General features: G+C 48.8%; 1 protein-coding gene across 1 annotated transcript; it reads right to left on the bottom strand.

The window, feature by feature from the left end:
- Nucleotides 1-1,215: 1,215 nt before the first annotated feature.
- Sdr9c7 (short chain dehydrogenase/reductase family 9C member 7) lies at nt 1,216-12,638 on the bottom strand. The gene is made up of 4 exons (XM_036170086.1): nt 12,338-12,638; nt 8,754-9,012; nt 7,953-8,116; nt 1,216-1,433 (listed from the first exon to the last, which is right to left on the bottom strand). The coding sequence occupies exons 1-4, from the start codon at nt 12,636-12,638 to the stop codon at nt 1,216-1,218; spliced, it is 942 nt and encodes a 313-aa protein (XP_036025979.1).
- Between the last annotated feature and the right edge of the window lie 2,546 nt (nt 12,639-15,184).

Raw genomic sequence — 15,184 nt, 5'->3', positions numbered from 1 at the left:
TAGTTCCAGCCTCCGTCTTGGGTCAATTGAATCAGATTGTCTAATGCTGACATTCATATGTATTTCTTTTGTTTGTTTCCTGGGGTTTATTTGTTTCTTGAGACAGTGTCTTTTTTGTAAGCCAGTCTGCCCTTGAATTCACAAAAATCCTGCTGTCTCAGCCCCCTAAGCATTGGGATTACAGGCATGAGACACCATGCCCAGCTTATTTATATATATATAAAGATATGTAATATATATGTTATATATATGTATTAGATTTATTTATCTTATTTTATGTGTAGTGATGTTTTGTCTGCATGTCTGTATGCACACTATGTGCATGCCTGGTGCCTGTGGAGATCAGATTCCCTGGAACTGGAATTATGGATGGTTGTGAGACACTATATGGATCCTGGGAATCTAACCAGGATCCTCAGAGCAACAAGTGTTATCAGTCTCTGAGCCATCTCTCCAGCCCTCATATGCATTTTAATGAATTGGGTGATGATTTGGGGAATATTACATTGTAACTCCAGGGTCCTTCCAAATTTCCCTTTCTGATTTCTGTCCCTCCTACCATGTCCTGTTTCTGTTGCTAGCTATAAAACACAAAATAAACAATAAAAAAAACCCAAGATCATGATTTTATCATCCTCCTGTACCCCCAGAACCTCAGTGCCTGGTAGGTATGTACTTAATAAATACTTGAAACATGAATCAATGGTGATTAAAGAAGTGAGTGTTACATGGATCTCAATCATCTACAGATAGAGAAACACAAAGAAAAGTACACAACTTAGAACATTCCCTGGATATGCTCTGGCAGTTCTGGATTCTGTATTACACACTTCGGAATATGCACAAATCAGTGCTTGTGCAGAGATCTGTGGGGAGGGGGCTGAGATTCTCCTGTGGGCTACAATATCCTGTGGTATTTTATAGAGGTGGCCACAGCTTGTCATTCAACAGAAGCCAGCTTTTTTCCCCTTGACTTTTCCAGGGCCAGGACCACTTGTACCTGCCTTGGTGAGAGGTGTCTTGGGACCTATATTGGAACTCTGTAAATCAGCAGGGGCCACATCAGGTTTCTGGAGGCCCCAGCAGAAGCGGGGAGACATAAACCAGCAGTGGGTGTCAGATGCCCACAAGATATATTATAATAATGCCTTTTGTGATGCCACAGTCTTTTGCCCCTCCTCAATACCCCACTGGCCACCCCTTCGGCTCCCCAGCTCAAACACTGTCTGCTGGCCTTGGCAAGTATCGGCTCAGGATGAAATCTGTCACAGAGGCAGGCAACTTAGCCAGGGGAATATAGAGAAGCTTGACATCCAGGCCAGGGTTGTAGCGGATTCGGGGGCTCCTGGAGACAACAGCATGTTCCATACTATTGGTGACATTGCTGATATTCGAATATGCCCGCTGCATCAAGTTAACCAGCTTTTCCGTATCTGTTTGAGACATTGTGGGTGAAAGGAAGATAGAACAAAACCTCTATTAGTCTTTTAAAAAAACAAAACAAAACAAAACATCCCCCCCCCCAATTCCATCCAAGCTCCCCGTCTATCAGAAGTCTGATTCGGCATTTAAAGCATGGCGTCCCTCATCTAAACACTGATTTACAGGATCATTATAATATCTTATTCCTCTTTCTAAACACTAGAGTGGTGTCTGGAAGTCTCACTGTCTTATTAGATGACCCACAAAAAGAGCTTGTCCAATGCTTTAACAACAAAACACTTAGTAGCTGTCTGACCTGGAACAAAGGCTTTGGTTATCTGAAAGTGGGAGTGAGGACATGGACCCAAGAGAACAGCACAGGTGACTGTCATCATTCTGTTTCTGTGTCACCTAAAGGGAAGACTCATTTGGCTCACGGTGTCAGAGGTCACACTCCACGGCCACTTGGTCCTGCCAAGCATCGGGGGTTGGGGGTTAGGGGGGGGGGGGAATGGTGGTGGTGGCATGAGAAGCTGCTCTCCTCATGGTGTCCAAGAAGGAGCAAGGGATGGAAGATGGGGAATGTAGCAGGAATCTTAAAGAGTCTTATTGATAAAGTCAAACCCGGAGCCAGGTACTGGGGTGAATGCTGGAAGATCAGAGGGACAGAACAAGCCACAGCTTCCTCACCTCGCTAGTTCCTCAGCTGATCCTGTTTCCTCAGGCTGGAAGCCTCTGAGTCCTCATCCAGAATGGATGAACTGCTGCTAGAAGCCTGAAAGCTTAACCAGCTAAAAGCTTCTAGTTTCTGGTCTTCACGCCTTATATATCTTTCTACTTTCTGCGGTCACTCCCTGGGATTAAAGGCTCACTTCTTGGGATTAAAGGCATAATGTGCTACCACTGCCTATCCTCTATGTTTAATATTGTGGCCATCCTGTTCTCTGACCCCATATAAGTTTATTAGTGGGCACAATATTTCGGGGAACACAATACCACCACAAGGGAAGGAGGGACAGAGGGGACAGGGACAAAATATAGCCCCCAAAGGCATGTCCCTAAGGACACACCCACTTTAAAAAAAATTTATATATATTCCTGCAAGCCAGAAGAGGGCACCAGATCTCATTACAGATGGTTGTGAGCCACCATGTGGTTGCTGGGAACCGAACTCAGGACCTCTGGGAGAACAGCCAGTGCTCTTAACCTCTGAGCCATCTCTCCAGCTCCACACCCACTTTTTCAAGGAGGGCTAGATAAGTCTGCATTATCTCCCACACCCCACGCAAGTATGAACCATCTGTGGATTAGTCTTTTGTTTGTTTGCTTCTGTTTTGAAGACAAAGTCTCATTTGGTAACCTAAACTGGCCTGGAAATCACTCTATAGCCCAGGCTGAGCTCGAATTCATGGCAATCCTCCTACCTTAGTACTGGAATTACAGGTGTGAGCCTTCACACCTGACTCCCCCACCTTTATCTTTCCTGATGTATGTTTGTATGTAAGTGTGTATGTGGTCCTGGGGATGAAGCACAGAGTCCCAGACACACCAGGCAAGTACTCTACCATTGAACTATAGCCCAGCTGGGTTGACCCATGGATAACATCACAACCCTTCTGATCCAATCACTCCTGTAAAGTCCCCTCTTCTGAATATTGTTGTCTTGGGGACCCCGCCTTTAACACATACGCCTTTGGAAGACATTTTCAATCCAAACCATAATAGTGATTAATAGCAGAGTGGATGGTGTAGAAGCAGAGGAAAAGGTTCACAGTCACACACAAAAAAGCTGAAGGTAAATGAGACTATTGGCTTCTGGGATATCTAGTTACCGCATGTTAATTTTTCTTCTGTGAGTTTCCATGCTTTCTAAAGTATCTGGGGAATTGAAAATGAGTAATTCTGGGGCTGGAGAGATGGCTCAGTGGTTAAGAGCACTGGCTGCTCTTCCAGAGGACCTGAGTTCAATTCCCAGCACCCACATGGCAGCTCACCACTGTCTGTAACTCCAGTTCCAGGGGACCCGACACCCATGGCAAAACACTCACACACATAAAATAAAAAGCAAATTAAAAAATTGGTAATTCTACAAACAGGTGTAGAGACACAGATGGGTGTCTGAGTAGTCCAAGCCGGTTGACGCTCATGACAGGCCTCTGGCACCTCACCATGCCCCTCCTCCTGGATTCTGGGACAGGGGTAGGTGTTGGAAATAGGGGGTGGGATTCGAATTTCAGAGAGTGTAATACGGACTCCAGAGGAAGTGAGCTTAAGGATCAGACGTTCCTGACAGGGCTTTAAAGCTGGGAAATAGAGTAACCAAGCTATCCTGACTTTGTCCTGCTCTAGGCGCGCGTAAATCATCCACTATCTCAGGTTTAGGATGCTTGTAGCTAGTTGGTGGGGACTGAACAATGGCATCGGAGACTCCTGTGGCAGCCTCTAAGGAGCTTCCTGAAGAGAAAACTGTAGAAAAACGTCAGCTACATACTGGGGCCTCCCAAAGAGCCACGCTCACTTAAAGCAGGCCGTCTTTTTAGTGATGGAGTTCTAGGACATCTCCAATGTTGTACCCGTTGTGAGTCTCACCAGCAGGAAGGTGAGTGTGAGAGAGTGCTCAGGGTTTTGCACACTTCCTCAGGACATAGAACCTGTGCAAGCTGAGGAGATGGATTCAAGCTGAAGGAAGCACAATTTGGGCACTGGGCCTTGAAAGGGAGCAGAGACCCCACCCCACCCCCCACCCCCACCCCCACAGTGAGGTGGAGGGAGGTGTCCAGCCACAAGAGGCGGTATGTTCTTACATTGTTTTCTTAAATATTTGTTAGCTCCGATTTCGCATGGAATAGAAAGAGAGAGTTCCCACACAGCCCTTTACTTCCCTAGTCAGTGAGGGAGAGCAGAGAGTTTGGAATTGGGCTCTTGAGGAAGAGTTTTCATTCTTGACACAGCTCTCCAGGAACTATCCGCGCCCAGGCTTTGCCACTTTGGCCTATCACTTGACGTTCTGGTCTCTTCTCCTGTGCTTCATACAGATTCTGACTAAGAACGGGATGGCTAAAAGAATTTTTGACGGCCTCCCACTTAAGAGTCTATCCCTCCTCAGCTTGTCCTTAGCCCATTTGGCTGCAGTTTATGCTGAGACCCATCAGTGCCAGAACATTGCTCTCTGTTCGCACGCCTGTTCTGGTGACCCTGTACCATTTTAAATGGTTCTACCCCGGACAGAGTACAAAGTAATGTCAAGCAATCATCCGGAGCCCACTCCTGGGGTTCAAAGCCAGGGACCTGTTGGACTAGCCAGAGCAACTGGCTAGAGTTCATGTCATGTGGCACTGTATTATCACTCCTAAATGTTCCTTCAGCCTGTTTCAGAGCTCGCCCCTGCCCCACACTACCAGGACCTGCCACTTCAGCTTCCAGAACAGCCTTTTACCTGGTCATCTTATCTTCCCCAGCTGTTTTGAGCTTGTGCCTCAGGACAAGACCCACATTCCTCAGTGTGGGTATCTCCAGTGGCCTCCCTCCACCCTGTTCACACTGCTGCCAGGCTGGGAGTAAGAACTCCATCCAAAGTGTGCCAGGCTCATTCTATACTGGTTTTGTTCACTTCTCCTAAAAACCTACAAGAGAACTATACTTAGCTGAATACGCCTTCGTTTTCGAGAGCTATGGAATCATGCCCTGGAATCTGTCCCACATCCAGATGCCCAGATCTCCAAGTATTGCTCATGTTTCTGTGGGAAATAACTAGGCTCTCATCCCTGTTGGCCTGTTGGCAAACTCCTACTCACTCAGCAAAACTAAAGATTCATCTGTGAGCCGTTGGTCACAGAAGAACTGGGTCTCTGTGGTAACCACTGGTAACTACTCTGGAGTGGCTTGGCTTTCTGTGCCTACCCATTACAGCATGATGCTCTGGGTGTGATATAGTTGCTTTCAGATCTCCTGGAAATTAACCACCTGGGAGAAGTTTATCTAAAAGCATTTGTTACCTGTTCTTGAAAAATCACAGTGTGGAATATAGGTAAATCAGCCTAGGGTATTTATCAACTCTTACTGTACTTCAGTATAGCCATACTACCCCCACCCCACCACGTTCAGGAAAGTTTGCCTCTCTGCCTACATCTTCCTTCAAAGACCCACGGGGAAACTGTAGTAGATAGTCACTTAGGAAATGGCCCTTGTGAAATTCCTAGAGACTGACTGACTAAATCTACACTTCACCCAACCTCAGAGTAGGCCTGTGAATAATTTGGCACATCCTTTGCTTAAGAATCACACAGAGGATTATGTTATTTATTCCCTCTACCCTCTATCTATTCCCTTACCTCCGGCAGCTGCAGATCTCCCTTTGCGGGATCCGTGGGCACATGACCCGGCCTGAGCCAATCAGAACCTTATGTTCCTCTGAGCGTGTGAAAGGTTAGGGTTGGGCTCATCCTGATGATGGGACCTCCAGGTTAGGATGAATTATTTAACTCTCAGGGGAAGCGCTGGACAGGACACTTCTTCGCTCTGCTTAGAAGCTTAGTGTCCGGGGATGAGAGAAGAGCCAGACCCTAACCGTAACATTCCGCGGCTGGGTCAGATTGGGCCCGGAGCCCACTGTTGCTCAATTTTTTAGTCATATAAGAAATTCCTTCCTTCTTAAGTGATTTGGGTTGAATTTTCTTTCCCTTGTGCCCCAGAGTCCTAACTGATATTCCACCTAGGGGCATTCTTTCCTCCCCACAGGACATTGTTATATCCACAACCAAGTGTTCCTTAAGGAACGTTTCTCTAGCAATCTTTCCTCTAATCAGGAGGTGCAAGAGTCCTTCACCCACCCGGTCCATCAACATAAACCCAGTCCTCACCCGCTTGACTCCCTCTCCCCACACACCAACAGCAGCAGGTCTAAAACATCCCAGGCACCCAGCAACTTCTCACCTCCTCTATTTCCTGGAAGTCTGCAGCCCCAGAGAGAACTTCAGAGCACAAGGCAGATCACTCTGTCTGATGACCTCTCACTGCTCCCCACCTGCTGGTTTCCTTAAATCTCTCCTGCCCACCAGCACCCAGCTCTTATTCCTCAAGTTACCCCAGGGGAAGCTCCTTTATGCCAGAATCGGCATTCAGGCTCCGACTATTTGTCTCCCAACAGTGTCTTCAGCTACAGGCAGCAAGTATAGCAGTACAACAACTGTACTATTCTGTTCCCCCGGTGTCTGATGTTCCATAGTCTCGCAGTGAAAGGTGGTCCAAGTGAAGACAGCTTTCTCGGTTTTTCTGCCTTGGCTTGAATCAATGCTGACATGTAATGTCCAGGAAAACATGCCAGGGGACATCAAGATCATGCCGATGGGGAGACCCACAGAGATGGCTGCCCCGAGCATGTGGGAGCTCATGGACTCTGGAGGGACAGCTAGGGAGTCAGCATAGGACCCACCTGGACCCTCGGCGTGTGGGTGACGGTTGTGTAGCTTGGTCTGTTTGTGGGGCCCCTAGCAGTGGGACCAGGACCTGTCTCTGATGCATGAACTGGCTTTTTGGAACCTATTCCTTATGATGGGATGCCTCACTCAGCCTTGATGCAGGGGGAGGAGCTTGATCCTGCCACAACTTGATATGCCATGCTTTGTGGATTCCCAGGGGAGACCTTACCCCATCTGAATGGAGAGGAAGGAGGAATGGGTGGGTGGGGGGTAGAAGGGAGGTAGGGGGAGAGAACAGGAGGAGAGGAAGGAGAGCAAACTGTGCTTGGTATGTAAGATAAAAGAAAGGAAAAAACAAACAAAAACCATGCCACTGAGCATAAGCTCCTCCTCCTGCCCCGGATTTGACCGATTTACATTGCTGTACTTTGGACTTCAGTGTCCCCCAGAGACCTATGCACTGCCTTTAAGCTCCGAGTAGAGATGAAAAACTAAGGCATAAGTCAAGCTGGCCATGGTGGTACGTATAGTCCTGTGATTACAGCATTTGGGAAACAGAAGCAGGAAGATCCAGAGTTCAAGGTCATCTTGAGTCACATAGTAAGTTTTAAGATAGCCTTAACTACCAGAGAACCTGCCTCAGGAATACAACAACAACAACAACAACAACAACAAAACTTAAAAAAAAAAACACAACGAAAACTTCAAAACAAACAAAACAAAACAACAAAAACAAAAAAATACCAAAAACAAACACAAACAAACAACAACAACAACAAAAACCCAAGCAGTGTCCAGACCCACAAGTGGCATAGCCTGGCCTTGAAGCAGCGGTCTGGCTCCTGCACCCAGGCTCCCTGTCACTTTGCTACTGCCTCCTCAGATCTACCTGCACCTGATGTTTGGAGAAGTGTCAGAGCAGACACAGCCTCTCTCCACACGCCCCTACCTTCCCGGCAGCTGTGGCTCTAATCTCAAACCCCAGCTTTGCTGCTGCTAACTGTGTGTATGACCTCTGGGGCTCCATCCCATCATCTGTAAACTGAAATCCATCCAGTGGCCCCCAACCCCCCAGATCTTCCCCAGAGAGCGCACTTCCTCCTGGAGACTCACAGGCTTGGAAATATTCTTCTCCGTAGCTATCCCGGGTCTCCTGAGGCAGCCGATCCCACAGCTTCTTCATACGAGATGGCAGAGTTTCCTGGCCCAGAATGGATGTCCGGTAGTTCCCTGGCTCGATTATGCTGACCTTCACCCCAAAGAAGTGAAGCTCTCGCCTGTGAGATTAAGAGTTGCAATTGGTCTAGCCTCATGACAGGAATCAGAGACACCTTCGGAGGGACCTGTCTCTCCTGAAACCTGGAGGTGTTCGTGCTGTCATAGAGCTAATTTCAACATTGCCTTCATGCAAATAAGCTTTCCTTAGGACCTCATTCCTTTCCCAAACTGATCCAGTAGTCTGGGGCAATTTGCATTAGGCAAAGCCAACAGGAACTTGATGGAGAATCTAGGTCAAGGTCTTGCCTCCTCCCAGGTTCTTTCCACCCAGCCCTACGCCCATCACCCACGTGACAAAAGGTATAAGGGGGTCTGTAAAAAGACAGGCATCCTCTGAGGGGCTTCTAGAGGCCGCTGCCCCAGGCCTTCCTCTATGCACACTCTCTCTCTCCCCCCTCTCCAGACTCCCCCTGTCTCTTCCCCACAATGGGGTTTCCCTCACTCTGGGTCCACCCGAGGGAAGATCCACCTGATGCCTCTATCCTTATTCCACAGGGTCCCCTCCTCCTCACTTCTTTTCTTGCTCCTGAGTTAGATTCTTCTTCCCAGAACTACCCAGCCTACACACTGATATGCTCAGACCTCTATTAGTGTGTTAAAGCCCCAAGACCCCCACCTGGTTTGGTACCCAGTCACCTGATGCTATCAGAGAAGGCTTCGACACCAAACTTGGAGACACAGTAACCACCACCGATGACGGCCACACGACCACCAGAACTGGACATGTTGACCACCCTGCCCCGGGCTTTCTTGATCATAGGCAGCATGTTCAGGGTGACTTCAATCAGTCCCACCAGGTTCACATTGATGACTTTCACAAAGTCTTCTTTGGTCAACCATTCGTTGGGACCACTGGGCAGGGCCACACCAGCGTTGTTCACTAGGGCCCAGAGGCCTAAGGTGAGAGAGAAAGGCAGAGAGGGCCATACAGGGATCAGCAACCTCTCTGGGAGAGTACCGATAGCTGAGGACGGCAGAGCAAGAAGTCAACACCTAGGGACAGTGGGCAGATATACTCAAGGACGGTGTGTGGCTTGGGACAGCCACGAGAGCTACGGCAAGCTGAAGGCCAAACGCTTGCAGTTCCTGATGGAACGCTTTCCCCTCCCTGGTTCCTGTGGCCTGCCAACTAAACCAGGCTCTGTGCCAGCTGTAACCAAGGCTGTGTGCTGCCAGTGGTACCAAAGCCACGAGGTGCGGGCTGAGACACGGTTTTCACATGAGCGGATCGGGGCTTGAATTCTCCACCAATCTTGCACCCTTGTCTCTACTCTTCCAAGTAGAAAACGTTCCAGTTCACAGTTACCAGATCAGTCCATTCATTCGTTCACGTAGCAAATGTCATTTATTCATTCAGGTTTCTGCCCTGTGCTGGTTACTCAAGCAAAGGAGACGCAAAATGAGCAATTTGGGGACCCTAAGCCTCCAGAAAGGAAAGCGTGCATCGAGTACTTATAGGTAAATGCATAAGAACATTTAAATATGATACTCATGGAAATGGGATAAGGGTTCTCTTCAAATTAGAAGGTGGGGCTGGTGAAAATCAGTGTGGTTATCCAGTTCTGTAGGGTTGGAGAAACTCGGGTTCCAGGTTCTGACCCCAGCCTTGGACAAGTCCCTTCCCTCCCTGGGCCTTGGGTTCCTCATCAAACAACACCAGGGCAGTTGTTCCCACAAGCTTGCTGGGGGCGGGGCTGTGGGAGAAACAGTCCTTTCATTTGCTTCCTGAGCTTTTGAGTGAGATGCCAGCAGGGGAGGTGATCCTAGAACAGTACAAGCTGCTTCCTTCACCAGGGATCCACGTGCCCCGACCCCTGATGCTTCCATTCTTTTCCCTGGTAGAGCTCCATTTTGATTGACACAGCCTCAAGACACTCCCTCAGTGCACTCTCTCCTGAGGGCAGGATGCAAGCATCAATTATGACCCATCTTCCCCCAGCTCTGGAGTCCCCACCTAAGCCATGCCTCCCCCCATCTATCCCCTCTTCAAATTAGAGAGACTCCAGGAGGACAGCCGGCTGGTAGGACTTAGGGCCTTCCTAGCAAGGGAACTCTCTTGCAGAGGAGAAACTGAGGCTCCTGGGACTCAAAGATCCCAACACTTGAGTGGTCTCTGCTGTATAGAGGGCCTTGTACCACTGATGCCTCTGATAGAGTACTGGAGAAACAGGATGTGTTTTTTGTTTGTTTTCCTACAAGGAATAATTAGAGGGAGCTGGAGAGATGGCTCAGCAGTTAAGAGCACCCACTGTTCTTCCTAAGGACCTGGGTTCAATTCCCAGCACCCATGTGGCAGCTCACAACTGTCTGTAACTCCAAGATCTGACACCATCACACAGACGTGCATGCAGGCAAAACACCCATGCACATAAAATAAAAATAAATAAATAATTTTAGAAAAGGAGAATTAGAGAATAGAGCAGGCAAACAGCTCTAAGTCTGTGCCTGCAGGAGGCCATCTACCCTCCTGCCTCAGTTTCTTGAGGTCCGGAATGCATCACTTCACCCAATCCCTAGCGCTTCTTTTGTGAAAAATGTTGCCCAGTGGCACACGCAGAATAATAGTCCTCCAAAGATGTCACATCACAGGAACCTGAGAATTTGTTCAGTGGTGTGGGAGAGGGAGAGTTAAGACTGTAAGTGGAAGGAAGGCAGTTACTCAACTGACCTTAAGCTGGGTACATTACCCTAAGTTCACCAGGTAAGCCCATACAACAGGACACCTAAGTGGAGGAAGAGAGCAGGAGCCAGAGAACCAGAGAAGCAAAAAAGCATAAAGAGGACATGGCCCAAGCTTACTGGAAGAGGGAGTGGGCCATGAGCATAGGGATCTCATAATAGTGTTGGCAGCCTCTGAAGGTGAAAAATCCTGCCAGTGAGTTCTGCCCCAGAGCCCTCAAAATGAGTGCGGCCCCATCGAGACCTTGACTAGTGAGAATCATTTTGGACTTACTTCCTCCAGAATTAAGGGGTAATAAATGTCTGTTGTTTAACCCACCACATTTGCATGGGTTTGTTCAGCAACCATAGGAGACTGATACACCCAGTGAGTCATGATCACAAATGGCTGGAGGCTGAATTCAGGGAACAGGCTGAGACAGCGTGGTAGAAAAGGCTCACCCTTGCTGAATTATTCATTAACTAACTCATTCAACAAATATTTATTGGGCACCTTCCTGGGTGTCCTGGGTACTAAGGACGTGGAATGAGTAAAAGAGACGTAGACCCACTCTCAGGAGGCTTTATTCCACAGAGGAAACAGATGGTAAAGAAAGAGAGGGCCAGTAGCAGGGCTCAGCAGATAAGGGTGTCTGCGGCACAAGCCTGAGGACCGAGTTTAACACCCAGGGTTCACCTGGTGGAGAGAACTGACTTCTAAAAGTTATCCTCTGACTTCCACATACATTTTTCCTACTCTGTTTTCTTTTTCTGTAATTCCAGATCCACAGAACCAATGCTCTCCTCTGGCCTCTTCATGCACTGTACACACACACACACACACACACACACACACACACACACACACACCAATAATAATAATGGCGTATTTTTTAAAAAAACTGAAACGCTGGACAGGGCTAAATGCTAGAGTTGTTGACCAGACCTGGGCAGAGGCCTAGCGATTCTTCGGAACCAAATACTTCCCTGCAGTCTCTGTTCCCGTAACCAAACAATCCTGTGTCCACCACGCCCTGCATGCTACAAGTTCCCCGGGCAAGTCCCAGTGTATTCGTGGAACAGCCTCCAACACAGGCTCATTTTCCAATGGGAGCAACCCCCTGCTGGAGGCAGCACCCTCCGCGGTGGTGTGCAGAAGAAACGGGCCTGCCCCACTCGATTTCTACCACTTACCCCTTCGTTATGGCTCCTAGCCTCAGCCCTCCAAGAAACACGACGGCACTTCCATGGGAAGTCTCCAAAAAGCACCTCTATCTTTAGAGGTTTGAACATTCAGAACATTCTAGCGGCTGCCTCTGTCCTGCACCTCTGAGGGATGTCCTCAGGATGTTGCTTTCTCATGTCTACTGGCCAAACCATGCAATGATTCCAGATTTAACTGCACCAGAGCCTCTTGGCCTATTCCTATGTCATCTCTCCAACTCCATTTGCACGTCAAGATCCCAGGGTGGGGGGGTGGGGGAGAGAGAGAGAGAGAGAGAGAGAGAGAGAGAGAGAGAGAGAGAGGGAGAGAGAATGTTGAAGAATGCAGTTCACCCCACCTTGCTCGCCCACTTGGTCCCTCACCCACTGGGCTGCTGCCTTGATGCTCTCAGTCTTGGTGACATCTAGGAGGATGGTCTGCAGCTGATAGGAGGTGTCCTGCTGGAGTTTCTGGGCCCCCTCCTCAGTGAGGCAAGCAGCAAGCACTCTCATGCCCCGATCAACCAGCTGTTTGGCCAACAGGTTTCCAAAGCCAGAGTCACAGCCAGTGATGAAGACATACTTCTCTGAGAGGTTTCGAACCAGATTGCAATTTTTGAACCAGCGGTACATAAAAGCGAAGTCTGTGAGGGCCGCCATTGGAGCTGATGTCCAAGGATGGGCCCAGGAAATGGTAGGAGAGGCTGGTCCTCAGAGCCCAGCAGGCAGCTGCCGGAGCCCACAGGGAGGGAGAGCTTCTCGGACGTGCAACAGATACAGGGCCCCTGGATGTGCCGCTCTGTAATTTTATAGGTGGATGCATCCGCATGGCAATTAGCTCAGATGCAAGAAATTCAGGTCCAACCTGAAGCATGTCACCTCTGACAAAATGACTGGCCTGGTGACTACTTCCATCTCTCTCCTTGACCTTTCAGGGAAGGGAGCCCAAAATGGGGAAATTCAGAGTTGTGTGGGTTCAAGTGCATTCTGGGAAGGGGCATGGGAGGGCAAAGGAGGGCTCAGGTCTGATCTGAGCTCTCTTAAGGAAAATCTACCTAGTTTTACCTCCTGCCTAGGGATCAAAACCATCTACCATGCATTCAGGCATGTCAACAAATTTAACTTTTATTATCTAAAAAAATAATAAAGAAGACAGAGTCATTAATACAAAGTAAACAAAAGCTGAATTAAGCCTGCCAAGTCCCAGGAGAAACGAACTCCAGGGCATCAGCTCTTTGAGATCTTTAATTAATTTAGTTTAGTTTAGTTTAGTTTTGTGACAAGGTCTCATTAATAGCCCTGGTTGGCCTAGCCTGAACTTGCCAAGTTGTGACACTCTTCCTGCCTCTCCCGGGTGCCTCCATGACCATCTTGTTTGGAGATGTTCAGTGAGTCTCCATCATGAGAGATGATAAAAACCACAGGATTTTCCCAGCCTGGGCGTGGCTCCGTTGTGTGCCTCCCCAGAGGCGTCTGTACAGGGGAGGCTGGGGATAGGAGTTTCACCTTCTAAAAAAGTAGGAAGACTCAAAACAGCTGGGTGTGGCGGCACACATTTGTAATCTTCCCATTTGGGAGGTAGAAGTGGGAGGATCAGGAGTTCAAAGGTCATCCTCAGCTTCATAGCTAGCCAGAGGCCAATCTGGGCTACATGGGACCCCGTCTCAAAAAAACAAAACATGAAAATCAGCCAGAACCGTGGTGGTGGTAGGGCGAGTGACAGTTAAGTTACCGGCAAGGAACATGCGTACTGGAAACCAACCCAGCAGTCCACCTACCCTCCCCCCTAGTGGCCAGGCCACTGTAGGAGTCCAATACTGAGAACTCTTAGGAAAAGGCTCTTCCCTTCAATCCCAAGGACCTTGTGCATTCTTTAGGAAAAGGCTCTTCCCTTCAATCCCAAGGACCCGGTGCATTCTAGGTGGATTGGTGAAGAGACTGAAGGCAGGGAGGGCGGCAGCGCAGGGAAGGGGCTAACGAGCCATTTGACCCCGTGGCTAACTAGATCTACAGAAGGAAAGGAGGGCAGCAGTCAGTCAAAACGATTAGCAGGTATTGGGCCAAGGACAGACGCAGCAGCGAAGGGGAAGTTAGGGAGTTGATAGCTCCCCCTGGAGGCTCTCCGAGACTGACAGGCAGCCAGACAAGACGAGGCTGGACCACAACAAGCCCACAAGAAATGTGGGAGGGGCCTGGTCAGAGTCTCCGATCCAAGGGAGATGATTTGTGGGGAGAGCAGGGTTAAGACTGGGAAAACGTCAGAACTTGCAGAGAGCTATCCCAGGCAATAGAGAGCTCGCAGAAAGTTAGGAGGGACACTGATAAAGCAGATGAGAGAAGGAAGCAAACCGAGTGTGAGTCTTGAGGGACCACACCCAGCATTGCATAAACTTCAGGGACCAGGCGATGCTGGGTGCCATCTTGGCTCAACATCCAGGATCATCAGGATGAGACTGGTCACAAGCTAGCTGACCTCCTCCCTGTTTAGAGGGTCTATTCAGAAATCAGGTACAAAAGCTCCTAGAGAGGGGAGCAATGGGTGCATCTTTGTGCCCCACTATTTACCGATGCTGGCCAGCTATACAGGCAAAGAGGGTGTCACCTCAACCGTTAACCCTTCCTGGCAAGGATAAGACCACTACCGTAACTTTTGATCCAGACTTAAAGCCAAACTTTATTAAATACTGGTATAGACACTGGCTGGGTCCAAACCTGGGATTCCCAGAGCATGACTGCCAATTATGTTAGGTGCATGTAAAGGCAAAACCCACAAGGCTACCTACTTCTTGTCTTTGTCTGATGGGGGGGGGGCATGAACATCCATCCTGAGGTACCTCCTGCCTACATGTGACCATGCACATCCTGTGCAGAGGGGACAACCAACCTCGTTTACAGAAGTGAAAATGCATGGCTTGTGATCTTATGTGAACAGCAGCCCCCAGCATTCCAGCAAGTTATCTGTCCTTGGGCAAGTGGGGCTTACAGGCATTTTTGTTTTACAGATCTCTTAAGCACAGTAATTTAAACTTCAAGCAGAACTTTAGGCCTCACACAACAAGGCTGGGTCATTCTGTACCAAAGATACAGGGGGCGGGGGTGAGGCCATTAGCCCATATCTGAAGGGCAGACCCATGAGTGACGGAGGTGGGTAGTGGTGGACAACAAACCTACATGCTTCATGCTTTCCTCGAGGCCATGGCACATCC

Source organism: Onychomys torridus, chromosome 20 (genome assembly GCF_903995425.1).
Source record: "Onychomys torridus chromosome 20, mOncTor1.1, whole genome shotgun sequence".
In the NCBI taxonomy this organism is placed as follows: Eukaryota; Metazoa; Chordata; class Mammalia; order Rodentia; family Cricetidae; genus Onychomys; species Onychomys torridus.
Note: the sequence above shows the minus strand (reverse complement) of the source record. Positions and strands in the feature narration are given on the sequence as shown.